Source organism: Aquila chrysaetos, chromosome 2, assembly GCF_900496995.4.
Source record: "Aquila chrysaetos chrysaetos chromosome 2, bAquChr1.4, whole genome shotgun sequence".
NCBI lineage: Eukaryota > Metazoa > Chordata > Aves > Accipitriformes > Accipitridae > Aquila > Aquila chrysaetos.
The window spans coordinates 71,714,287-71,741,043 of NC_044005.1; the positions used below are offsets into that span (position 1 = coordinate 71,714,287).

General features: G+C 41.2%; 2 protein-coding genes and 1 long non-coding RNA gene across 9 annotated transcripts in view; 2 read left to right on the forward strand and 1 right to left on the reverse strand.

The window, feature by feature from the left end:
- The window catches only part of SNX14 (sorting nexin 14), a 58,970-nt gene extending 58,754 nt beyond the window's left edge, over positions 1 to 216 (forward strand). For all 7 annotated transcript variants that reach the window (XM_030042833.2, XM_030042850.2, XM_030042825.2 and 4 more), the window contains one exon: positions 1 to 216. In XM_030042833.2, coding sequence (XP_029898693.1) covers positions 1 to 39 — 39 coding nt within the window. In that variant the 3' untranslated portion in view covers positions 40 to 216.
- On the reverse strand, positions 217 to 26,757 carry NT5E (5'-nucleotidase ecto). The gene is made up of 9 exons (XM_030042927.2): positions 26,407 to 26,757; positions 21,580 to 21,802; positions 16,211 to 16,399; positions 11,464 to 11,661; positions 9,814 to 9,965; positions 6,447 to 6,555; positions 5,520 to 5,669; positions 3,772 to 3,972; positions 217 to 2,891 (listed from the first exon to the last, which is right to left on the reverse strand). Exons 1-9 carry the CDS (start codon positions 26,740 to 26,742, stop codon positions 2,734 to 2,736), a joined length of 1,716 nt encoding a protein of 571 aa, XP_029898787.1. The 5' UTR covers positions 26,743 to 26,757; the 3' UTR covers positions 217 to 2,733.
- LOC121232528 lies at positions 3,972 to 6,077 on the forward strand. The gene is made up of 2 exons (XR_005931137.1): positions 3,972 to 5,154; positions 5,273 to 6,077. It is a non-coding gene; the product is annotated as an uncharacterized LOC121232528 (long non-coding RNA).

The window sequence follows — 26,757 nt, forward strand, 5'->3', positions numbered from 1 at the left end:
GGTCCGAAGGAAGCTAGCTCTGTGTCATGTTGGATGTGAATGCAGGGACCTTGGTGAACACCTGGTAGAAACATCTGCTGTGCACTATTGTAATGGACATGTGACATTTTAACCTTGCATTGTATATTTTCTTGTAAATAACATAAAATCTTAAGTTCTAAAAAAAATCTCTTTATGCAATAAAGACATTAAAATTTAATACCAATTACAAGTAAATAATATATCTGTACTTTTTATTTAAAATCTTTTTTAGCTGTTATCAGTAAAAGTCAAATTTCCCCCAAATCTCTGTGTGTGAAATTACAGGATGACACAAAATAAGACAGCTGGGAGATCAGCCAATGTGTGCTTTGCTAAAAGAGCAATTACAGTTGTCTTCCTTAAAGGGTATATAGAAAAATTGTTTGGAAGTTGTAGAATGCTCCCATGAAGTTATTTTTAACTGTCTTAACAAATCTTAGTAATTTTTTTAAAACAAAATTACATGATTGAATCTATTGCATACAAATCATCTCAGAACTATCTTTGGCCTCCATGCTTTCCGTGAGCATGGAAAACCACGTGTGTAATTCAGTTTATTTAATATCTGACCTTGAAATCTAAAGCACTCTTAAAATAATAATGGGTGTGAAGAGTGGTTTTGACTTTTACCTTAGCTTTTATTTTTCTGCAATTTCTTATCTGGGTTTGTCGGGTTTTTTTCTGACATCCTCTTTACAGGCTTAGGAAAGAGGATGTGAGTCTGTTCATAGCATTTTCTAAAAATTTATTAGTATAAAAATGTGTGGAAGATTTTTCCTGTAAATCTTAATTTGTTGGCCCAGCCTTTATAAAAGAGACTTTGAAAAGGACTTTCATGTGTGGATTTTTAACAAGTTTTACTCACAGAACAATACAGAGATATTTTAATAGGCATTCCTCCATTTTTCTTTTCAGACAACACCCATTTTCTCCTTTTTTACAAACAAACCAATCTAATGCCATATTAGTGTTCTTTGTCAATACAATTTGCGTTATCTATCTGTATTACTCTTGCATACCTTTTCCTTCTCTTTGTCAAAAGAAGGTAAAAGTCTTACTTCTCTCCAGGTATGACAAAGGAGTTGTTACAACTCCTTAAATTTGGCGTGCAGGCACAGCTCGGTCCATAAGTGCACTCTCTGTTACTGGTTTTGTGTTGATTTGGGAAGACCACTCTGTAAATTAATAACTTCAGGGACTGGTACTGACAAATCATCAATGCCATGTTATAACTAGCAGTGTGTCAAGGTCAGTTGTTGTTTGTCTCCCTGTTCTAACACAGCATACCTAATGCAGCTGTGTAGTCCAGATCTTTTCATGCGCAACTCTTGAATTTATGTGGAAGCTAATGAGGTCTTAAAAATTAAGCATACTGATATTTTAATGCACTTTCTCCTTGAAATCTGCAGGTGCAGTCAATTTGAGAGGCGAGCAGCTTTGGTCTGTAAAAGACTATAGTGTGCTTTCCAGAAAAACAAAGCAGGCTTATTTAAAACACTGATAATCAGTTTAATACAGCAGTAAACAGCAAGGAAATGTGTTGATGTCAAAATTCCAAATGTGAACAATCTTAGAAAAATAATCATCGTTTGCACTCATTTGTAAGCAGTCACTTCTTGATAAAGTGTCAGGAATGTACACTTAGCATTTAATCCGATTTCTGATTTTATACTCATTAGCCTGTCTCTTTCAACTGTGTATTTTTTAAACACAGCCCTCCCATAGAAGAGACAGGCTTTTGAGCTGTGATCACAATTATCATAAAGCCAGGTTATGCTGTAAAGAGCCCCATTACTGGGCTACTGCCAAAGGATGCCACAGTGCTGCAGGAGTCAATGCTTGTATCTGACATTCTCTCTGCACACTGATACAGAGTAATGGTCAGCAGTCCTGTGCTTTGGTCTTTGGAAAAAGGTGTAAAATTGAGCATATTTCTATGAAACATAATCATAGATTCTGTTCTCACTCTAGATGCAGTCCCCAAACTGGTCATATTAAATAGTGAAGTATATATACTCAATTTGTTAACATTTACCAAAATCAAATCAAGCTTTCATTTCATCTTTTATGTTTTCCATTAATAAGTGAGATGCTGCATCTTCAAAAGTAAAATGGAAAAATTTTTTTTAATTGCTTGTAAATGGACCTCATGCTTTTAATGACACTGAGTTTAATCCAGCTCTTACAGGCATTGGTGCAGGTGTGATAAATATGACTGGAAGCAACGTAGAATTATTAGATTGAAGGCTTCAACCCTGAGTGGAGATCAAAGAAAGGTGTATGCATCTATAATAAATCAATTTCTAGAAGCTTGTTTACATTACTGGAATCAGATTCTTAATCAACTCACTATCTAAAGCAGCTATTAAAAGAGTTTTCAAAAATAAAAATATCCCATTTTGGCGAGTGGTTGTTTCGTGATGGCACATTAGTATTCACTGGAACTTTTGCTTCTTGAAACCTCAGACTGAATTACGGGTACCTGCTGATCCAAACGAAGAGAAGTCATGAATTCCACCTACTCGTTCTGCACAGTGTGCTTCAATGACTCTACCAGATTAAAGCCAATTGCTTGTGCTGTTTACTGTTGACATGCAGAAACCTAAACACTCATTCATTTTAAGGTGTAAGAAAAGAGAACAGTTCTCTTTCCCTTCATCGGCATCATCTCTCCTCCTGCCTTCCTCCAAACGAAAACATAGTGAGCAAAAATCAAGTATGCAAGAACATTACAGTGAACAATACAGAAATCAGGGTAAGACTTGCTTCAATAAGGCTGCCAGAAGAAAACTTTATTCGACCTTCAACTGCTGGGTAAACTCTCTTCATTCTCTGGAGGTAACGGGAAACAACCTCAATATCAGGTTCACCTAAACAAACAAACAAACAAAACAGTGTTCTCTCTAGGAGCCTAGCTGTTAACCAAAATTTGAGAACCTGTCTAAAATTGCAGTTTTAGCTCAAGTTTTAAAGCAAACTGTTTTCTACAGTTTGCCATGCTGAATCAGTATACACCAAGACAGGGCAGGGCTGTGGAGAATTTTCTTGTGCATGGATAAAACATCTGTGGTGGTTTGTAGCCAGAATTTTTGGTATGAATGCTGAATTTCTAAGTTTGCATGCAGCTATAGCGGATCTTAAGACAGCATCGTAAAACACTTCCTCTCTGCCTCCCTAGTGCGGCATCTGTTGGCACCCCGCATGCTGCTGCTTGCAGAACTCGTGAGAGTCCCGCTGCTTTCAGAGGGGCAGGCTAATTCCCACAGAGCAAGTCGGCATCTTTCCCCTCGGCCTCTGTGTTGCTCGCCTGAGCTGCATGTCCTTTAGTAGTAGAGGTGACAATTCTGTCTTTGCGAATACTTCTCTACAGTGGAAAATTAAGGTCTAAAGAAAATAGCACCTTTCCTTTTGATGCATTGTTCAGTAATGAGTACAAGTGCAAGGCAGTACACGTAGTATGTACTCTCTGTTGTGTGGTCTTGGCTTTTTTTCTGGTTTAGCATGATATCAGAACTGCTCTCTAAGCAGTGCTGAATTGATAAGGCTCAGTTTCTCTTTGAAACTCTTATGATTTAACTGAAAAAAGAATACAGTTGCTGGCTACAACCAAAACTACCAATCCAGAGCAGTCAGACTGGAAGCAAATTTAATCTATCCAGTAAAAGCAAGAAGTCTGAGACTTGTACTATAGAAAGATCTTTTAACTTTTAGGAATTGTTTGTCTGCTACCCTGCTGGTGCCCATACTTACCTTTACTGTATCCCAGATTTTTGTCTTTCAGCATATGATAGCCATCTCCTCCAAATAACATATAGGACGGAAGAGTCACATTGTATATTTCATCCATCTGGAGTGGGACGTAGGCTGGGACTCGGCAGGCTGTGCAAAGCACTTCTAAGCTAACAACTCTGCTTCCTGGGTCTCTGGAGAGATCATAGACCACGTGGATGCCTACAAAAATACACATTTGAATGCCACTTCATGCAGTGCCTATTGAACATACAGGGCTAGAAGCAGCATCCTCCATCATCTTCAGCTGATTCTTTACGTTAGCTTCTGTGACTGAGAGGTTGTATTGTTCTGAATTACACCATTTAATGCCTTATTTTCCTTGCACGCCGCTCAACTATGCAAGAAAATTCATAAGATGAGAGCATTGCTGAAGCACTGTCCTACCTCAGTTACTTATCTGATCGTCTGTTCTCATCGCTACTCCACAGAAGGAAATTACAACTCATGGGATTAGGATACTGCAAGATAAAAATACCTTCCCTTATTTCTGTAGTCATATGCTTTCTCATTCCCCTGGCTTTTTGGCAGACATGACTTCTTTTAAAGCCAGCCAGCCACCCTTAACTTAGCAGCTATTGCGGATAATAAGTACTGTCCTGAAAAAAGAAAGCCAAGCCAGGGCTGGAAGTTGTGGTTTCTACTCACTGTAGGAGAAGTAACGTTTCTAGCTGTGAGCCTTCCTCAGTCAAAGCCTGGGGAGACCTAGGCCCCCCAGAACAGCATTGCCAAGAATTTTCTGATCAAGAAGGCACTAAAGCTCATCCAAAGCACAGAGGCTCTTCCAGCCCTGGCGCTCTGCCTGCTCTGGATCTTCTGTCCTGAACCCTTTCCAGAGCTACTAGTTATCTTCTTTTTCTGTGAGAAGGCAGCAAGCAAAGGGGCTCCTGCTGCTTTACCTTAGTGGTAACTTACTGATGAAAGCGTGAGACGTGGGTTGTGTCCTTGGCACGTGGGGGTTCTAAATCACATGGTGGGAGTAATGCCCCCATCACCAGGCTACGTGGGGGGGGAGAGGCATGGAGGGGGGAAAATCCGTCAGCCCCTGCCGTTGAAGTTTAGCTTTTCTGCTAAATAAACAATAAAATCTGCACTGCATCACAGACCAGGAATAAACGTGACTGCAGCCTAGTACACATCTGGATAAATATATGGGCAGCTGCAATGCGTGTTTTTAATACGAACTGTTCATCCGTAAAATATTTAAAAATTCACTGGAGCAATTCCATAGCCCACTTGGACTAACTCCAAAACTGTCAGCAATCATTAGACAATGGCACAAAATGATTTTGATAAACTGAAATTTGGCAACAATTGGCAGAGACATCCAGTCTGGGGTTTCAGGTAGGCTGCCAGTCAAGAACTGAAAACAGGAGTTTGTTGTAGCTATTACTGTGTTAACAGCTATACTCAATTATATCTTCCTGTAGTTAATTGAAGTGTTAAACTGCTGCCTTTACAGATTACTGAACCAAATGGGAATCCTGTCTCTGCTGAAGGGAACAGCGATGGCCTGTGTTCTGCAGTGGCTCAATTAAACATACACAAGATAAACAGTGTTAGTTAGCTGGCACATGTGAGGCACAGGGCTCGGATGTATGGCGAATTTGATTTCCATTCTTAAAGAGGCTTCCAGGTGTAATACAAACGAGGCCAACAGAAGGGATGGCTTGTTTGGAAAACCAAGAAGAGGAAGGAAGAAAACGTACCTCCAACCTGCAGCAGCTCTCCGGTTCCTCCTCCGTATCTGTGCACACTGTGCTCAAAAGCCTCTTTCAGAGTGGAGCCTTTTACCCTTACCAAATCAAAACGACCTCCAAATGGCAAAACAGACAGCAAATCTTCCACAGTAATGCTACCTGGGAGAATGAGACTTTATTTACTTCTTTTTTTTTTTTAGGTTTACAAAATCATTTTATGTTCATTTAACAGTATGTTTTTGACAAGGAACATGGCAAATACAATTTAAGAAAATAAGGGCCATAGAGGTGAGAATCACATATGTTGTCCCAATGGAAGAAGCTGCATCTTTATCATCCAGCAAGTATCAAGGCCAATAAATCTGTAACCGTGTGTATTGCTATTCAAATAACTCTATTAGAATAAAGATGAAGAAACATAGCTATTCTTACTGAGTCAGGCAATTTTTCCAATTGCTTAAGATTTACTCACATAGTCCTACAGAAAGATTTAGCTAAACTGAAAAAGGTGTTTGTTTTCAGGTTTCATTTATGTGGTATCAGGAAAATAAAAACTGTAAAACCTTAGCACTGAGAAAAAAACAGAACTTACTTATTCTACAGCAGACTACAGAAGGCTCCCAGCAACCATACTGGATGACCCTCTATAGTAGGAGGTGAAGAATGTCCACTGTCTTTCTTTGTTCCAGGGCAGTAAGGAGAGAGGGAAATTATAAAAAGCATTGTGTACAAACAATGCTAGTAACTTCTATTAATGTCAGCCTGAGTGCAGTTGTGTTCCAATGATGGATAACCATTTCAGAAGGTTTGAAATCACTTCCAAACACTGTGCAAATCCCATCAAAACAAGCCCATACCTAACACTGTTCAGGCTTGCATGATAACTTGATTGTTCCTTCTTGATAACGTTGTCATTCAACTTGTAATTTTACATACCATTAGTGGTCTGTTCATCAATGGGTGACCGTATCCCACCTCCATTCAGGATGCACATTGAAACATGGTTCCATGACTTTTTATCTGGACGTCCAATATTCTCATAAAGCTACCAAAGGAGAATGTTTAAACTGAGTTTTAATCTTCACTTAGTCTAGGCTCTGGAAATTTACACCCAATACAATCTGAGACTGAAAAGAGACAGAAACGTTTTATATCTTCTTTGACATTACCTTCAGCCCCACTGTAAAACACTTAATTATTAAAAAACCACAAGGCAAAACACATTAAAATAAGTATTTTGGTTTTTTAAACTTTTAACAAGAAAAAAATTTGCCTTTTTCTGTAAGGAACTCTTGAACTCTCCCATAGTCTGCGTGTATATGACATGACCAGGGCAGGCCAGCTGAACAAAGGAAGGATGATTTTTTTGATTCCAGCGATTGTGATAAAGACAAATGATTTGAGCATATTTGGAGAATTGAGAAGTGAAAAGGACCTTAAATATAGCTGTGTGTTAAAAACATGTAGGGGAATGTCCAAATAAATCTAGCCCTTGTTTTATGTTTCAGGGAATTAAGATTTTCAGCTTCTCTGAGATTGTTTTTTACTATTTGGAATGGTCTTGGCAAACTAGGAAGATATAGAAGAGTGGAGGAACAGGAAACAGGCATACGCGATCAGACCCAAAAGTCTACCCTGCACAGCATCTTGTCTCCAACAGTGGCAAGACTCTGACAAAATGCAAGGACAAGATAATATTTGCTTGTGGCATTCTAAGCAGTAAAGAAAATGGAGACCAGGGATTTACTCAGTTGCACAGGGATGATAATCCTACAGTGTTAATACTCAGAAATAACTAAGTAGAACAGGAAAAGGCTGAGAAAAGAAACAAGGATAATGGAAGGGAGGGATAGGTTTCCGTACAGGAATGACTACGGTTATGACTCTTCAGTCTCACAAAGAAAGGAATACAGGAAGGACACGACAGAAGTCTATAAAATCAAGAAGGGCATGTGGAGGCTGGGTGGGAATCAGTGTGTTTTCTCATTTCAAGAAGGGTCAAAAAACTAAGAAAGATTCAGAGAGGGGTGACAAAGATCATCAAGGACAGAGAAAAGCTTCTGAACGTACAATGATCATGTAGGCTCAGACTGTCTGACCTGGTAAAGAGACAACGGAAGGAAAATATTTGAGAATCATGAGTGTGTGAAGAGGGTGGACAGGGACCAAGTGTTCCAGTGCAAGAACTGCTTCTTGGCCTCCAGCGGGCATCCAGCCAGTGGGCAAGAGGCTGCACACAGACAAAAGACCAAGGTGTCTGCAGGACGTGCAGGTCAGCGGTGGAATGCCCTGCCACCAGCTGTCGTGAAGGCTGAAGGCAGTCAAGAGGAGATGGGGCAAGTTCAGGGAAGAGAAGTTCCAGTGGGAGCTAGTAAATACCAAGACACCACTGCTGGCTTGGGAAGTCCCTGAGCCACAAGCTGGTAGGAGACGGGGCCAGATTTGAGTACAGCATCTCCACAGGCTTGTCCATTTTTCCCTCACCGTTCCCCCTCGGTCACTCTTGGAGACAAGATGTTGGGATGGATGGTCCTGTCATCTGTTCCAGTTCGGTCACTTCTCTGCTGCACCCCTATGCTAAGTGTTTGTGGCCTCTGACTTGTAGCTGGGTGTGTAAATGCTTTGTGGCTCCAGCTTAGTGATCAAAGTTATTCCCTATGGCCAGATCCATGAGATATTCTTAAGTTCATAACTCATAATCAATGAATGGATTGCAACTCTCCAGTCCTGAGCAGAGGCAGTTTGAAACAAGAGCTCACACAGTGCTGTTAGCAATTTCACAGCCTTTTCACATCTGAGTTCCTTTAAAGTCCTTTGTAAAATGCCATCTGGGTCTGTCAACCTTTTATTTGGAGATTTTGGGCTACTGTTGGAGAAGTATCCCCAAATTAAATGGACTTCTGTTTTGACCCAGTACAACCTTTCAATCAATCTATCTTCTACGTTTTGCAATCTCTGCATTTCCCAGGACAACTCTAAATATGAAAGTTTGTGGAACAGGCGGGTCTGTTTTTTACCTTCATACCCCTGAATGCATGGCAGTGGACAGGAAAGCAAGTGTAGAACTTGCAAGGCAAAGAACGTGAAGGGTAATCCACGTATCTACTGATGACTGCAGGTGGTTGTCTAGAGACATCAATTTAACTAAAGTAGAATTTGACCTCCCAACACAAAATGTATAGCAAGAAAATCTACAGACTTCTGAAAGATTACACTTACTTTCTTTAAGCTTGAAAAGTGCCAAAACATTTGATTACATTTTTCAAATAAAAATATTAAAAAGTCTAGCAGGAAAAAAAAGCAAGGTGTTGCAATTTTAGTAGAACTGTATGCCGAATACCCAAATCTTAATCTAATTTGGAAATTATCCCGTGAACTAAGAGTTACTTTAAGGATTACAATAAAAGGAATCACATGGATTGGATAAATAGCTTTGCGGACATATCTAAATGAAAACTCATGATTATTAATTGGCTCCTGTCCGCAATGCGGCGGGACGTTTATGGCAATGCTCATTTTCTGGAAACAGTCACATTAGTGAACATTTTTCCCTGGAGCACCCAAAGGAAATGGTACCACTGCGGGACAGTAAAACAATCAAAACCAGCTAGTTTAAGAACTGGAAGTGACTTCTCATAAAGAGACCTTCTGGTGTTATGTGACTGTTAAAGCCTAGTGATACCTGTCAGGATGCAGCAGGGGCCAGTGGCTCCCTCTGGGCTGGGGGTTTTTACCTCTTCTGTGCCCAGCCTTGTGTATGGCCTTTCCCCCTCCTTTGCTTCAGCTGGCACCTTCTGGGCTCTTCAAGGGGACAATTCGTATCAGTAACTTGGCAGGAAACTACCCAGAGTTTTTTTTCCTGGCCTAGTGCATTAAAAAGTGACAGCAGAGCCCAGTGAGTAATAACAGGGCAGAAGGCAAATGCTGTGAGAGCAGGGGGCTGACAGCAGGGCAGGAGAGGAGCAGGAGAGGGGCAGGAGAGCCAAGCTCTCCTCCTTGCTTGAGAAATGGGCTCTTAGATCAGACTGCCACGTCTCTTAAAACTGCAGCCTCAGAGCCAGCTGTGAATATGCCGTTCTCTATAGGAGAATAGACACAAAGAATAAACCACTCCTTACTCTACCCAGGAAGATTCATTATAGCCTCGCTTCTGCCAGATCTTTCTAGGAGCGTGCTAGATGTTACGGTGTTGGAAAGCAGCACAGAGCCTGTGCGCTGATAGTTTGGAGCCTGGGAGCATTTAATCTGATAGGTCTGGAGTAACACTTAGATTTGATTGCCACCTGTGGTGGCAACATCTTACCACAGCATCACAAAGCAAATTTCCCATGTTACATTCTTGGAAACGGCACGCTTGGCTTGTACCGTTCAGGTAAACGCTAGTTTTTCCAATCTCTTTAGAATAATTGCCCAGGTTTTTCCTCCATTTTTCCACTTCTTCTTTAATGTGCTCATCTATAAAGTAGTATAGAAGTGTAAAATAAGCATCACACGTATCTCATATTAGTGGCACTTCAGTGAATACAAAGCTTAGGAAAAAACCCTGTTCTTCATGATTCTAAAATTTTACACTTTCCCTAAAGGCTCTTCAAGCAACACGACATCTACACTCACTTCAAACAAAGCCTGGAAAGGGAGCAGGCAGGACAGGACAATGAAGTGAACAAGCTATTCCTGTTAGGCAAGGCTATCTCTTCTATAACACTTAAAAATATTTTTACCCAGTCCTGTTCTCTCTGACCACTGACTGATGGGGTTTGTAGCACCTACCTTGACAGGTGAGAGAATTTTTAATATGCAAGTGAGCTTGGTCTTTATTTGACATAGTATTTTTTTTCTATTTATAGCTTCCTCCCCTTTAATGTAGTGCTAAAAGGAATACTAGCTCTAATATCAACGTCAAGGAATAAACCCTTTATAGAAATTAATTCTCTATGTATATCTCTCTGCCAGGTGCAAATCTAATTCTTTCAGGAAAAAAAAACAGATACAAAGATACTTACATATACAGACAGATAATGTCACAAATGTTTTATATCAGCTATTCGTTTTAAGCCATTTGCCATGTAACTGTCAGCAACATAATTTGTAAAATCAGAGCACCTATGTATCTGAACTTCTACTCTTCCTGACATCAGAGAGAGAACGTAAAGTCTCTTTACATCATCTCGTTACATAAATAGATCACTGAGAATAACATAGTAAATAAGAGTATCTATGAACAAGTCATTTTTAAAGGACTTATTTTATAAAGACTCTGGTAGAACCTAGAAAGTGTGTTAAAACCTCAGCGCTTCATGCAGCAAACACTGGACAAGAAACAAAGACTAGAGAACCAGCCACGGGTAATTACAGAGCTGACAAAAAACAGGTAACAGAGCTCAGACAGAGCTACAAACAGAAAGTAACAGAAAGACTCTCCTCCTCCCAGTTCTTTAAATGTCTCAGAGCTGAAACACTGAACACACTCAGCATTGAAAACAGGAAGACGTGTGGTTTATATATTATATTTGCACATTGCCAGAGTATTCAAATTTTTTTCTGGAACATTTCCACTTTCCTATATTGCCCTAAACTCTGTTCTGAAGAACCCACCCTCTGGCAAAAGAGTGTAAATTAGTCCCAATAATCTTTTAAATCATAATTACAAGGCTAGCTAAATTGGCTGTGCTAAATGGTAAGGTAGTGTACCACCGGAGTTCCTACAAATGGACTTTCAGTGATTTTAAATGGACAAAAACATACACCAAATTTGTACATATTCAAAGGCCACTGTTCAGAAAGAGAAATAGAGGCAGATGTGTACAATTGTAACACAACCCTACACAGAAGAGAACTGCAAGCTCAGGAAGAAAGCTTAATTCTTCTTCGACATTGTACTGTGTATTTAACGTAATAACACTTGAATTGTAGTAGAGTGCTGCAGGCAAATTCAAATGTCTAGTCCACATACCTTCAGGAACACTGCTGTCCAGCAGAATGGGGTTTCCAACTGCTTCAACTACATTTCCTTCCTTGTCAAATGTAACATTTAAGTAACCAAGATATTTTCCATAAGCATAAGCTTGTACAACTGGCACCTTCCTCCCATCATCTGAGTCAACCATGAATGGATACGGGCCAGCTGGCTGTTCAGTAGAGGGTGGGTTGCCTGCATGAAACAAACATGTAAAGCAGGTCTTCAGCTCATAGGACCTTCAAGGAATTATTAGAATGACATTTCAAATGTTTCTCAGCCTTAAAAAAAACCAAATAGGACATTAAGCAGAAACAACAATGAATGTATTGGACGACAAGCACACATTTGATTGTTCAGTTATGTTATTTCATATGAGACAATGTTGTTTTCAGGACATGAGCTATAATAACCACCACAGTGGTTTTTAAGTTGTGACAGCACACTCCTCCATGACATCATGTCACAATAGTAACAAAAGAACTTTTCATTCCAATTATTTCAATCTAAACCTCTCAGTAATTAATGCGCACACACACCAGCCTCTGGCTGAAAAGTTTATTGTTAAGCCTTCACACTACATTATTCTGCATCAGATAGAAAATGAGAATGTTAGTAAAACATACATAGGACTTCTTGATATGAAAAAGACTAATATATTTTTATTGATAATATGCAGTTGGAATACCTACAAGCAGTTCTGTGAATTTGTGCATACACTCAACTGATTTTTTTTTTTACTACACCAAACAGCCTCCAAAATTTCCAACAGGCTGCAAACCCTCTGCAGAAGGAAACTTCATTAGCATTAGAGTTATGTGGTCATGGTTTTAAAACTTTTATCAACCTGCAAAGTTTGAAGGGTGATTAGATGTAGGACTTGGAAACAGACAGATTAAAGCAAGGCATTTACAGAGAAAAGAGATCTCAGCTCAATTGGCATAGGCTACCACAGGATTTAGAAACCACACAGGGGAGGAAAGTGGCAAAGAAAAGTACGCAGCATAGCTCTCGTCTCAAGGGTACCAGCCTTCTCCCTGTATCTCTTTGATAACATTATCTGAGTAGTATCACTCCCTCCTGTTATTCCCGTCACTATTTCTACCCCACCGTCAGCCAAGACCAAGGTCGGGCAGCTCTGAGAGGCATCATGTGCTGCGTGGCAGGCCCCACTGCACAGCCCTGCCAAAGCCCGCTGCTCACTCCTGTCTCAAGGCCAGCAGCATTTCCCACCCGTGTGTCGGCGAGAGCTGGGGTGCCAGCAGGATGGGAGCATGGGGAAGCAGGCACAGAAGCCATGAATCTGGAGGAAAGCAGGCTTTTCACCTCCAGTGCTCACAAAACAACTGGTTTCCTTCCATTTAAAGTTGTTTACCTAACATGAAATCCTGGGATAAGCAGCATGACAAATATTCCTTGTAGAATTCCAACATTATTCCTATTTATCTCTGATCCCTCCTCTTACTCCAGGGAGAATGGCTGTAACAAACTACAAGCTGAAACAAATTTACCAGAGAACTAGTTTTTCTACTTTCAGCCTGGCTGACAGAGTTGGTTTCTTGGTGGTGCATCTTCACTATTCAATATTTATTGTGGGAAGAATTTAAGAAATCCTGTAGCTAATAAGAACACTGCAGGATTTATGCACGCAAAAGTGGCTTTGGGTTTTTTTGACTGAAAAAGGAATCAGTTTTGATCTCTTGCCCTTGTGTAGTCCTCGAATAAACAGAGCATTAGCAAGAGAAAGTCATGCTTTCTGGTCATCATTTTAGTTTACATCAGCTGCACACAGTTAAGTGCTTGTCCAGAGCCTTATTCATTTCTCGCTTTCAAAGAAATACTTTGTGATACTGATACTTCTTGCAGGATTAATTATCACTACGACATTATTCCATTTTAAGACAAATGTGTTCCTTCTGAAATGAAAAGACTTTTCAGTGCATCTTATCGCCAAAGAAAACAGCATTAGAATTCACGCACGCATCTCAGTCAAATTGTGAGATGCTGTTTTATTACAAATGCACAAATTCACACCGGGTAACTGAAGAACCTGTAACACTTTCCTATTTTCTCACCTTGTTTTAGCCAACACACTATGTTCTCAGAACATACTTTCTGATGAAAACCAGAAATTAAAATGCTCTAGCCTAAAATTACCATTAGTGTTTGAATCACTTCTACAAACCCACAGCACACCTGAACGAGTCAAGACAACATTTGCCACATAATCTGTGGAGAAACTGGAGATTTGCAAATGTGTTAGAGACAGATAGGTTGGACTAGTCCAAGATTAGGCCCTTACATTAAGATATCTCTATGGAGGTGTCTGAATGGGCAGTATGTCTCTCAACTCCCATGACAGCCAGAGATTCAGATGACCAGCTGGTATGTCTCCACTTAGACTGAGCTGAAACATTCTCCCAAATTCTGCTGCCATTTATTGATTACATCTCTTGATTTAAATGAGAGCTTATATGTACACATAGACACACACATGCAGACATTTAAAATTGGATGTTTTACTCTGCAGTCAAATCACTTCCAGAGATGTGGCTATTTCATTGCAAATGTTGGCTGACGGCTCTGACTCAAGTGTACTCATGGTGCTCCTGGACCGGCTAGCAAGTGCTTCTCAGCACTTGGAATAAAAATTATAGACTCAGATCACATTCTGTCAAAAAACATATTTTCACCAGATAAGCGGATACATATTTTTTGGTGTATCTCCCCCAGATATTTCTTCTTATTTTTTATTTTTCCTCACCTCTCCAGTGTTAATAAAAAAGTAAGAGAGACTTGTTTTATCAAAACAGTACAGCCTTTGGAAAAGGGACCAGAACCCACTCCCAGCTGAGGTCATTAACCTGAGACTGCAGAGTCCCATCCTGTGTGCTCTCTCTGGCCTTGTGAATCTTGAACAGCTTCAAATGGGGAGAGATGGAACAGCTTGACCTAGTCAAGTCTGACAGTGGGGTACTCCCTGGGATGACAAGAGATGTGCATGTGAACTCCTACAGATCTAGACAGGATTTGAACTCAGATATCGCAACTCCTGGAGCACTTCAGATCGCGATTTCAAAGTGTGAACCGTGGCACCTCTTTGCACCACACCAATAAGGCATTTTGACTACTACGGCTACCGCTTTGAGGCACAAACTCTCTAAAGGCATTGACTAATGAGCCTGTGCATACGAATCTGGATTCCACTGTGTAAACCCACGATGAATGCACACCTTGAATACTGTGTGCATCCTTGGTTTTCCCATCTCAAAAACAATTCAGTAAAACTGCTGAAAAATGCCACCAATGAGCAGCAGGCTGCACACAGACAAAAGACCAAGGTCTCTGCAGGACGTGCAGGTCAGCGGTGGAATGCCCTGCCACCAGCTGTCGTGAAGGCTGAAGGCAGTCAAGAGGAGATGGGGCAAGTTCAGGGAAGAGAAGTTCCAGTGGGAGCTAGTAAATACCAAGACACCACTGCTGGCTTGGGAAGTCCCTGAGCCACAAGCTGGTAGGAGACGGGGCCAGATTTGAGTACAGCATCTCCACAGGCTTGTCCATTTTTCCCTCACCGTTCCCCCTCGGTCACTCTTGGAGACAAGACGTTGGGATGGATGGTCCTGTCATCTGTTCCAGTTCGGTCACTTCTCTGCTGCACCCCTATGCTAAGTGTTTGTGGCCTCTGACTTGTAGCTAGGTGTGTAAATGCTTTGTGGCTCCAGCTTAGTGATCAAAGTTATTCCCTATGGCCAAATTCAAGAGATATTCCAAACTGTTTCATGTATAAATGTAGCATGTGATTGTTTCTCTTTAACAAGTGGGACAGAAAAAGGTGAGAGCCTGGATGAGACAAAAAAGGCATGAGAAAGTGAGAGGAGATGAGCAGGGAGAGAAGAGCATGAAATGGACAGTGATTAAGTTCCTAGGGTACATGGTGCTACCCCTGGGACTAGGGCACAAGGGAAATTTCACTGAAAATTACAGAAAGTTCCTGTTATAGTCTCAACCAGTTAACGAAGTTTCTGCTCAATTTAATGAGCTATTTTTGATAGTTTAAAAAAAAACAGCCTTTCTTTTACTTGTGTCCTTACACACTGGCACAGGGAAGGCAGCAGCACTGGAGAAGCTGCTGATGGCAGGTTTTGCCCAAAGTAACCTTGCTGTGGAAGAAGTCAGATCAACAATGTCTATCTCTGGAATGATGTCTACCTCTAGGGAAAAGAAGAATAAAGTCAGAGATTAAAAGAGGGACTGAAAAAGAGGAAACTTCGGAAAAGTTTTTTAATGGCAGGGCTAATGGAGACCTACGAATACAGAATTAGATTCTACAGCAAATCAACATCTGTATCACTTTTGAAGTCTTATATGATTGATTTTTTTGGTTAAGTCACACAGAAGTTTAAATGTAAACATCTTATTTACTCCTTTATATGTGTGAGCTTGAAATAGGTACAATATACCCAGTAGTAATTTACCAGTATTACTACCTTTATTCCTCTGTCCTGCTTCGTACAGATCACCTTGAACATCCACAGCATTAAGGAACCTTTCAGTGAGTTAGGGCACTTCTTGCTCACAGACTGTTTTAAATTAATTTCTTCCATGGTAGTTATGGATAGGTACCAGCTATGAATCTGGCCCAGTACAGCCAGAAGTAAACTGTATTTGTGAAAGTTCTCCAAGTTTAAAGAGAAACAGTTTCAGCTTTGATTTAGAAGCAACACTTTAGTAAGAAGTAAAATACCTGTATAGAGAAATGTGTTTGTATGTCCTCCAATTACAACATCCACTCCTTTCACTTTCTGGGCAATATTTTTGTCCACAGTAAAACCAGAATGTCCTAGTGCAATTATTTTGTTCACTCCCATAGCAGTAAGTTCATTGACTTGTACTTGCAGTGCTTCAATTTCATCTTCAAAGATTATATCATCCCCTTTAAAATAAAAAACAAACATGAATGTATTTACAAAGTACATTACTAGTTAAAAAAAAAAAGTTGATATTGGATACTATTTTGTATAACTATCAGAACTTTGAATGTCAGTGGCTTTCAAATGCCCTTAGTTGGTTCAAACTCCTGATCTGATCCGATGTTGTCCAGTCTCTCAGGAGCACCTGTGTGCTTAGACTAATACAACATTCCTGCACTGAGCTGTATGTACTTGCCCATACTAAACAAGTTTGTAACTCCATAAAAAAATTCCAGTGACACCAACTGTGGGATCAAAAATTGAATGGCTTTTATTAAGTAGAGAAAGGAAACTAAATATGTCAGTAAGTGTTTGAGTATAAACACTTGTATTGTACTATAAAGCTTTTTTTCTTCCCAAATTTTATTTCTTTAAGATCTTCTCCCGAGTTAAATCTCTCTTCTTTTACTCCACACTCATCTCATTCTCCCCCACCCCGCCCCGAGGCTTTAAATAGCAGCTTCTTCAAAGTCCTGCACTAAACTCTGAATTGCCTTTTTACACAAATTATCTCACCTAATGTGAACCACTCTCAGTAATACCAATACAGCACAGCACACAATTGAGCTACCATCCTGAAACGAGAACATAAAGAACAGAAAGTCTAGAACGGAGAAACCTTTTCTGGATCACAATGTTAGGCAACTCACAATCTTTCTGCAAGGTTTCTGTGACTGCTGATATTATTCTAACATGACAAACAGAAGAGCCCTAGACAAACATGCTCTTTTATCCTGGGCACAGTGTTTTGGGTTGTGCAAAACAACTCCCTATATAAGAGGCTAATTTACTTTACAAAGTTTTAAGAATAGAGTTTAAGAACAGAGTTAACAAACTGTAATCCTAAACTTTCCGGTGAAGACAACCAAGTAACATTTCTACCAATTCCTCCTCTACCTAATTCCTCTCCTTCCTGCAGAGTTTTTTGATCAAACCATTTTGCAATATGCTTTTAAAGTCAAAAGATTTACATTATTTCATAATAAAGGGAGGAGTGAAACGAATTCACAATCCAGTGCAACATGTCTCAGGAAATGAAGAGGAAGCTGCTACAATGGAAGAGATAAAAGAGGATTACATAAACTGGTTCACCACCACACCCATTGAATAGTTCTGTTACTGCCAGAGGGAATCTCTGTACTGCACATTGCAGAGTGAATTGTGCAGTGCATCCCCACATTTTCTTCCTGTGGACCTCTTCTTAGAATCAAAGAGTCGTAAGTTAATTGAGGTTGGAAGGGACCTCCGGGGGCCATCTAGTCCAAAACCCGCTCAAAGCAGGAACTCAAAGCCAGATGAGGATGCTCAGGGTCTTGTCCGAGCAAGCTGAAATTCCACAGCCTCTCTGGGCAACCTGTTTCATGGCTTAACCGCTCTTACCGTGACAAATTTTTTCCTTACATCCTACCATAATTTCCTGTGGTACTACTTGAGCCCATTGTTTCTTGTCCTTTCTCTGTGCCCCTCTGGGAAGAGTCTGTCCCTGTCTTCTCTATAAACCCCCTTAAGACAATGGAAGACTGCACTTAGTTCCCCCTTAGCCTTCCTTCTCCAGGCTGAAGGAAGCTACCGGCTTCAGTCCCTCCTTGTACATCCTTATGCTTGACAGAAGCTGGGCCTGATGCAGAGCTACTGGCAAAAGGGGAAGTCTAAGAAACGCTCCTTGAGCGTAGGCCCTTCCCGTGCTCATCTCACCACCCATGGACCAGCTACAATAGCCATGCACACCACGGTCCGGGGACCAGTTCTATAAAAAGCTCTCTAAACGAAGAGCAAGGGTGAGCTGCTGACTACCTGTGCTAGTATGCAGTTGCCTGCAGGCTAACTTCACCCATGGCATGCAGCCAGGTGGCCCATGATAACGAAGCTCTTCCCATCAACACCAGCTCTGTTACCCCTCTACGCCACTGCAGCCTACAATGCACCATACACTGAAGACATATTATATACATATGAAGACATATTATCTTCAACCCACACTAAAACAAACAAACCTCACCCACCCAGCGACTGCCTGCTGCCCACCTCACCCTCAGAAAGGGATTCCTGCCTGGGGGCTGCAGGGGCTTCTTGCACCCCCTCTCCGTGACCCAGCCGTGGCACCTCACACAGCTTCATATCCTAGTCATCTCAGCATTTGATCTAATTGAGCTGAAATGGGCCAAAAGGTTCAAAAGTTGTACAGCAGGGGACTGTAAGAGCAATTACACAGTACTCATTTCTCTAAGAAACCAGGCAAAAAGCTTAGCACTCAACTGTACATTTTTCAAAACAATCTGAACTGAAATAAAGTGGTTATTTAAGAGTTAGTTATCGCTCGTGTCAGTATTTCAGTTCTATTTCAAGGCCATAAATTGATGTGACATCCCCTTCTCTTTTTAGATGGGGTAGAGTTTCAGGTAAAACATCCAAACTGTGCTATAAATGAACGAGGAGAAAGAACTGGCAGCATGTTAAAAATATTATGCAAGCTAGCCAGAATAAAGTAGAATAAATGGAATTTAAAATTCCATTTTAGAAAACTCTGCCAAATTGATAGTTTTAGTAAATATTTTGCTTCCTGTAGGGTTACAGAGTAAGCAGCTTTGGGTTTCCACCTTATATGAAAAGACAGTGGACAAAATGAGACTTACTATTTCACAGCACCAAATGTGTATGTAGCATCTCTGAGGACAGATAAAGACAACTATTTTGTGGGGTTTACAACATCATAGCAGAACTAAAGCAAGTGAGCTGGTACCATCAAACACTGGAAAGATGGCCTTGGGAATATCAGTGCAAAGCAAATCATAGACAACTCAGTCTATGTGCCAAGTTATGAACAACTCCTGCAGGATGTGGAAAAACTGGTTGGGCATTCAGCTGAGATAGTTGTATACAGCTGGAGAACTTTAGAAGAACTGCCAATTGGCTGTAATTTATAAATTGTGCTAAGAGTTCCCCATCCCTATGGTTTCCAAACAGTAACATTAACAGTACCTTCAGCAGAGATTAATTGTTCCTTCACAATGGAAACATTGAGATTTAAGGGCTTTATACTCTGCTCAAGCATGTTGATAGCTGTTTTAAGCAGACTATGAAAAGTACAAGTTGTAATTTTGTAATTGTGTGGAAGTTATTGAGATTTAACAATAGAAGAAATCACACTCAAAAGATTTCCACGGAATGTAGTCCTGTAGGCATTCACATGTTTCAGCATTTTCAAGCTTCCTATTTGCCTTGAGAATGCCCTAAGAGTCTACAGCATGCCAAAGCAATTGCTGCAGAGTCTGAGAAAACTGAATCATCTGAAGAAGTGTGTAGAGATAAGCAAGGTGCTGAATTTAAAATTCACAATGTATCTTATTTGTTGAATTAAGGAATTAGGTTGATAAATATTTTGCCACCGACCCACGGTGCATGATTTTATCAGTCTGAAGGATTGCTAGGTCACAGGTAATACACAGTCACTGAGTTATATTAACATATCCCAAATTCACATTTTCAAAGCTTCCAAATGTTCCTCCACACACTGAGAAGGCAAAGTGGAAAATTATAAAAACTCTGATCACTATAAATGTTGCTGTTAGAATTTGCCCTGCTGGCTGCTCAGTTACACTGTGGGATATACTTGGCTTAGGGCTGCTTCAGCTCCATCTATGGACCTAACAAGCCTTCCCTTTTAACACTGTTTTTTGTAGTTGTGGTCTCTGGTATAACATCTTAGCATACTAAGGCATTCAGTATGATGTCTAGATGTTAGTAGAAATGTACTTAAATGCTTCAGAGAATCATTCCAACACTATCTGGCTTTTCCTCTAGTACATTTATTTGCAAGACAGTTAATTTGATGACCTTACTGCACCAACACAGTTGTTTGGAAGAAGAGCTGAGATCTATTTTATTAATCCTTAATGAAGAACAATATTGGCCGTCTGTCCATTTTTCAAACTTAGGATGATGTCAGATGATATCTACCCTCATGCCCTCAAGCACAGGTGAAATTCTAATGCCTACACAAAATACAGATCAATTTACTTTTTCATTGGGGGAGAAAAAGGAAGGACTCCAAAAACACACCACTGTAAAATAGAAGTGAGATACAGAAGTCTATTCTGACCTCAGACGTCCACTTCCTGGATAGTTTAAACATGCAGCATAGGAATTAAAAAGCATAGAAAGAACAGCTTTATATTCTAATACTTCCTCAAAGTATTCAATATTCCTTTTCTCAAGAAAGCTATGCATTACTTCTTTATTACTAAGCAATAGAAAGAGAAGTAATAATATGAAGTCCTTTTTCAACGTGGAAAATGTTTTAAACCAGTCCTTAGGGCATCACTACTGCAAAAACCACGGAAGAAGGTCTGATTTTGTCAGAGGAGGGCTGAGCTTTGAGCAGGCAGTGACTCAGATCTCCTACAGCTGATTTAAATGTGTTTCTCATTCCCGTAGACTATTTTATTTTACTAAAGAAAAACAAAACTCAACAAACCAAAACCCCTTAAATGTTGGAAAAAATAGTCAGAAATTGAGAAGTCTTTTTCCTCATCAATTCTAATTTTACTCATGAATGAAGCAATTGTGGTAAAAGCTGAATGGGTGTTCCTTCTGTAGTCTAATTTCTGGAAATATTTGAGAGGCTAAAAACATCTTGGGCAACTTCTGCTTCAAAAACGCATATGAAGCTCTCCTTGCTTTTACTAGGGCTTGAGCAGGGAGGCATCCAAGAGCAAAATTTCAACACACAGAGAAATGTCTTGGTTTGAACACATTTCACTCTGGAGACAAGCTGTATTCATGTTTTAACATTCGTTAAAATGGATAAATAACAATAAAATATAAAAAAATATGAATTTAAAACCCCAAACAACAATAAAAACCCCACCCCAGCTTTCCTGCAATCTCACTGACCTTCTTTTATTCTTAGATAATTCAGTGATGCTAAATAATTCAGGTCTGTATGAAAATGGCTTTTAATGTTAACAAGCCTTCTCCAGTTTAAAAATCAGGCAGTTACAAAGTTGAATAATACAAGTAAATACTGATAAAACAACAAACTTCTCATTTTTCAGCTGAAAACATTAATCTTTGGATTCAAACAAGTGGGCAAGTAATAAAATAGTAACAAAGGATATAAACTTATATACTAATGAAAACATACCTGGCTGTGAAAGAAAAGATGTTTCCTTTGTAGTGTAGCCAACAATTCCTACTGATTCTGAGTCAAAATGTACTATTTTAAAAGGATTAACATATTTCATCATTTCGTTTCCTAATGGGGTTTTCCCCTTAATGTTTGCACTCAGGATTGTAAAATTAGCATTTTTAAGAAGAGGATCCAATAATCCGCTCACACCTTCATCAAACTCATGGTTCCCCAAAGCCTGTGAAAAGCAAGAAGAAAATATAAGACCCTACCTCCAATATTCAGTCTAAATACTATCATAAATGGTATACAAGGTATGTTTGAGAAAACAAAGTCTATGTTCTAGGGAAGAAAACCCTATCTTGTCTAAACCAGCACATTCCTGTTTCTCACGAACACAGAAATGTGGGGTTTTTTTTTTTTAGGTTTAGGTTTTTGCTTTTCAGACTCTCTTATATCAATACAGATGTGAAAGTCAAAATCTAAAACCTATCTAAATAAGTGTAATCATATACCAGATTAAAACCCACTGTTTTTTCATCCTGTAACTGCAAGAAAGAGGATTAACAATAACCACAAAGGAAAACATGTATTTTGTGTACGGAAAATACATTGTTTAAAAAAATACTGAAGAATATGTTAAATGCCAATGACAATATTTGTTATCTTTAAACAAAGCATGCATTTTAAGAGTTTGTGCTTGGACTACAGTTTTTTAAACATATTTAATTCACATTTGTAAGAGTTCTTGTGTGCTTTAACGTGTAACAAGAAAATATAATTTTCTAGCCATCATCAGTATCATCACCTGGTGGAAGCCCTAACATTTATCAACTAGGGAGAATCTCCATAGACAGTCCACAGTAGGTGTGTGCGCACACATGCAGGTGTGTGCCTAACACTGTGAAGTGCTAAGACTATCACACAAAACGAGCAGCCCAGTTTATTTATTAGCAAGGTAATACCAACAAGATGAGAATGTTTAGTTGTTCTAAGTTGGTTAAGCAGACAAAAACGGACTTACCTTAAGGGACCATGGAAGTTTCTCCTACTCGCCCCTTTTTCATGCTTGGCCTAAGTTGCCACATGCCTGTACCTGCAAGTTTGGCAATAGCCAGCAAAACCTCCACAGACAGCAACTTTGCAGAAGCACAATATACACAAGAACCTTGTAGCATATTTAGGTGTTAATGAAGGAAAAGATATATCTACAGAAATGTGGTAATAGGGTAACTTGGTACATGGTAACTTGGTACAAGTTTTCAGGTGGCAACTGGAGCAAAGCATGAAAGGGGTGCTAAAGCCAATGGGCCAAAAGTGTGCCAAAAGTTCCAGACAAAAGTGTGCTCATAATTTCATTCTGAAGATTAAGTGAGGGAAGTTGCATTCATCATCTAAAAAGTCTTATATACCTCTCTGGTCTACTTAGATAAACAACCCCTATGTGTTCATTCCAGCTTTTATTCCCCAAACAGATTACATTAACCCTGATCATGTTCCAAGCCCAGCAAGACTGTGAAACCACTACAGGCATGGAAGTTCAGTATTTCAATCAACTGATGGGTAGTGTCATTCTTTTGGAGGAGACAAAGACTCCTGACTCCTCTAATTCCCACAGGCAGGTAGTCAATGGCCCTGTGGAAAAATCAGGGTATCGGCAGTAACTTGCATTGGCAACCAACTGCTCCTTCTGACACTAGTGAGAACACTACTCACACCGCGGGAAAGGAGCCAAATTGTTTGCATGCTGCTGCAGCACTTTTTCAAAAGAACCGAGAACTATCTTTAAGAAAATCCTGACTTGGGAAGACACAATTCACTCCAATTATATTCCATTTCTAACTGTATTCTAACTGCAGTCTAATTTTCTGTAAAAAATAATTAAAAAATTAATAACACTCTAAGGAGATGCTGCCTGATGTTCTGAAACGACATCCATGGACTGGTACAGCATCTCAGAATGGTATCAAGCTATTTCCTTTTGGCTGATGCATATGCCTTCTGTTCCTCCTAAATATGCAATTAAACCTCCCCAAAAAGGTTGCAAATGAAATAAGAATTTGAATTGGATATAACTGCCATTAGCTTGTTGGGAAAAAATCCCCCCAACCAACCACTTATGAAACATTGTTTCTCTTGGCTTTGTAGCTTGCATTTGGATTATTTCATGTCCATTAGGTTACAAGCTTTGATCAAAACTTTTCCCATGGTGTGGGTGGTTATAAAGTCTCTTGTTCATGAGAAATCACTGGTGGCTAATAATAGTTTTATTTTTGATGCAGCTCCTCCTTTTGGGAGGAGGATGTGGAGCGTTTCGGGTTCCTGTACTCTACCTAACTACCCTCACGTCCAGAGCTTCTTTCTAGGTCTGTGTACCTGTGCAATATCCCTTCACCAAATCTGAATCCATTGGCCAACGTAAGTGTCAGTCACAAGGGGGAAAAAACAGAAATATTCAGGCACACAGCATGTGATCATATAATCCTCCTTTTCACAAGAAACCAGGCTAAAAATATTGCAAAATCAGGATACAAATTAACAGAAGGATGCAACTTAAAAATAAAATTAGAAGACTTCTATCACCCCTCCAATTACTGCCTTTGTGGTACTTAATTTGGATTTTGTTGTTAATTACACCAAAAAGCAAGGCTAGTGCCAAGAAAATTTGGAAGGCAATACCTAGCTAAACAGGAGAAAATAGGCTTCAGGTGATAATGGGCATAAAAGAGAAAAGAGGAAACCTAAAAAAGGAAAAAGGAAATTTGTCCCATTCATGGAACAAACCTCTAACTCTGCCTGGCTGCCCTAAATCCTCCTATGGCTCCTGCCCCCACCCTGTAACAACTTCTATGACTCACATTCCCTCTTTCAGCTTGTTTGTAATCCTACTCCTGTATCTCACTTTTAAGCAATTCAGTAATCCCCACCTCTTCTGTTCAGAATGTGACTTCCCAAATTTTGCTTAAAGAAACACTAGCTCACCCTTCTGCAGTGTGGCTCTTACCTTGCTCCCTGTGCCCACCCCCGGCCACCATCCCCACTGCACGGCTCCCACGGTCCATGGACAGAAGAACCAAAAAGGGTGCTGCAGTGCTGCCCAACATTAGGCATCTGTCCTCAGGCTCTTGGGTAGCAGAGAAAAGTGCTAAAGACTCTGTAGCTTCTCAGTTTATCCTATCCCCTTCTATCCACTGACAATATTCCAATTATAATATGCAGCACCTCCACAGAGAGCAAGTGGCTGACTACTTCACCTAAAGCATTACTATCCAATACAAGCCTCTGGCTATCCAGTATGGTGTGGAATAATTTTTTAATCTAATTCTGATGAAAAAGCTCATGGGATCTCCTAAACAGTCAGCAGTTGCTTCCTACATAACATGTTTCTGAAACTGAGCACTAGTTCAACATTGCTGATTTTGCCTGAAAGAATTTCGTCTTGTGATACGATCACAAAAAATGACAGCCAGCAGTAAGCTTTGGGAAGAAAGGTAGGAAAAAACACCTCGAGCTATTCCTGCACTGCAGAACCCCAAAGTGCTCCCTAGATCTCAGTGAGGGTGAGTCCTGAATGCACACACTCCTCCCCATCACCATCAGGAGGAAAAACCCTGTTAATGTTAGTTTTACGGTTAGGAAACCATTCATTAGGCCATGTGAACGGGGAGCAGTATTGTTCACAGACCTGTCTGTCTGGTATGAAGTGTGTTTAGCCTAGGAGAGTGCACTAGGGCATCCCCTTCCCTTCTGTAGCAGCTCTGAGGCAGAGGGAAAGAAACGGATGAAGCCATTTTTACCTGGGAAAGGAAGGTGCAGTCCTTTCCAGAGAAGGCTAAAAAGATGAAGACAGAGGATGTGATATGCACTGAAGATTTTCCCCTCAAGCTGTCTATTGGGATGAAATGAACACGCAGTCACTCTCAAACAGCACTCGCCCTCAAACATAACTTTAATCTCTCTCCTCCCTTCTGGGGTTGTACGCAAGCAAAATAAGGCATGATAATTCTTTATATATTAACAGGCTGTTGCCCTGAGACAAAAGAGTTAAGGACATGGAGTGACATCCCCCAATATCAGTCTCAAATACTTCTACTTTCCTCTCAGCACTCAGACGACCAAAAGAGACAGAGTAAAGGTGCGGGACTGGCACAGTCTCAGAGAGCTCCCCCAGAGATGATGCCGTAACAGTCCCTGGGCCAGTTGCACACAGCCCCTTACACCCCACCATGACCACAGCTCTGGTGGGACTGGACACGCCCAGGGTGGGACTGATGAAAACCAAAAATCCTCACCCTCCGAAACAGCGCTGCCAACATGTGCCACCTGTCCCTTCCCGCAGGACGGAAGCCAGCAGCGCAGGCTGCGAGCCTCGGCCGAGCTTAGTCCCTTCATCGCAGGGCAGGCTCCTTGCCCAGCTTTTGCTGGGCTCGCTTCCATGCCTCTGCCTACCCCTCCCCAACGGAGCCCGTCCAGCCCCCTGCCTGCCTCAAGCCCCTGCCTCTCCCAAAGGGAGCTCTTCCACTGCATCACCGTCTTTTCCTCTGTGCAGCCTTGGCTCCCGGTCCCTGGCTGCCCGTGGGGCTGCCAGCTCATGACTTTATTCGGCCGGGTGCCTGTCACCTATCACATTGCTCCTCTTCTCCTTGCTTACCTCCCGGCCGCCTTCGACCACAGTTTTAGCCTAACCTACAGCCTTCCCTGATGCAATGCTACGCACTCCAAAGGCGGCAATGCAAAAGAAACGGCAGCAGGGGAGGAAAGGGAGGAATAGACCCAGCACCCGAGGTGGGGAGTGGGAGCCCCCCGCCGCGCCGCTCGCCGCCCGCCCCCGGCCCGCTTTACCATGGCATCGTAGCGCAGGAGGTTCATGAAGTGCACCGCCTCCCGGCCCTTGAAGTGGGAGAACCACACCGTGCCCTGGTACTGGTCCCCGGCGTCCAGCAGCAGCACGTTGCGGTGCGCGGCCCGCTCCGCCGCCACCCGCGCCGCCCTCCGCGCCACGCCGCCGAAGCAGCCCGCCGCCGCCTCCGCGCCCGCGCAGCTCCGCGTCCCAGCGCCCTGCGCCTCCACCCGCCCGTGCACGTCGTTGGTGTGCAGCAGGGTCAGCCGCAGCTCCGCCGCCGCGCCCAGCACCGCCGCCGCCGCGCACAGCCACAGCGCGCCCGCCCGCCCCGCCATGCCGCGGGGGGCTCC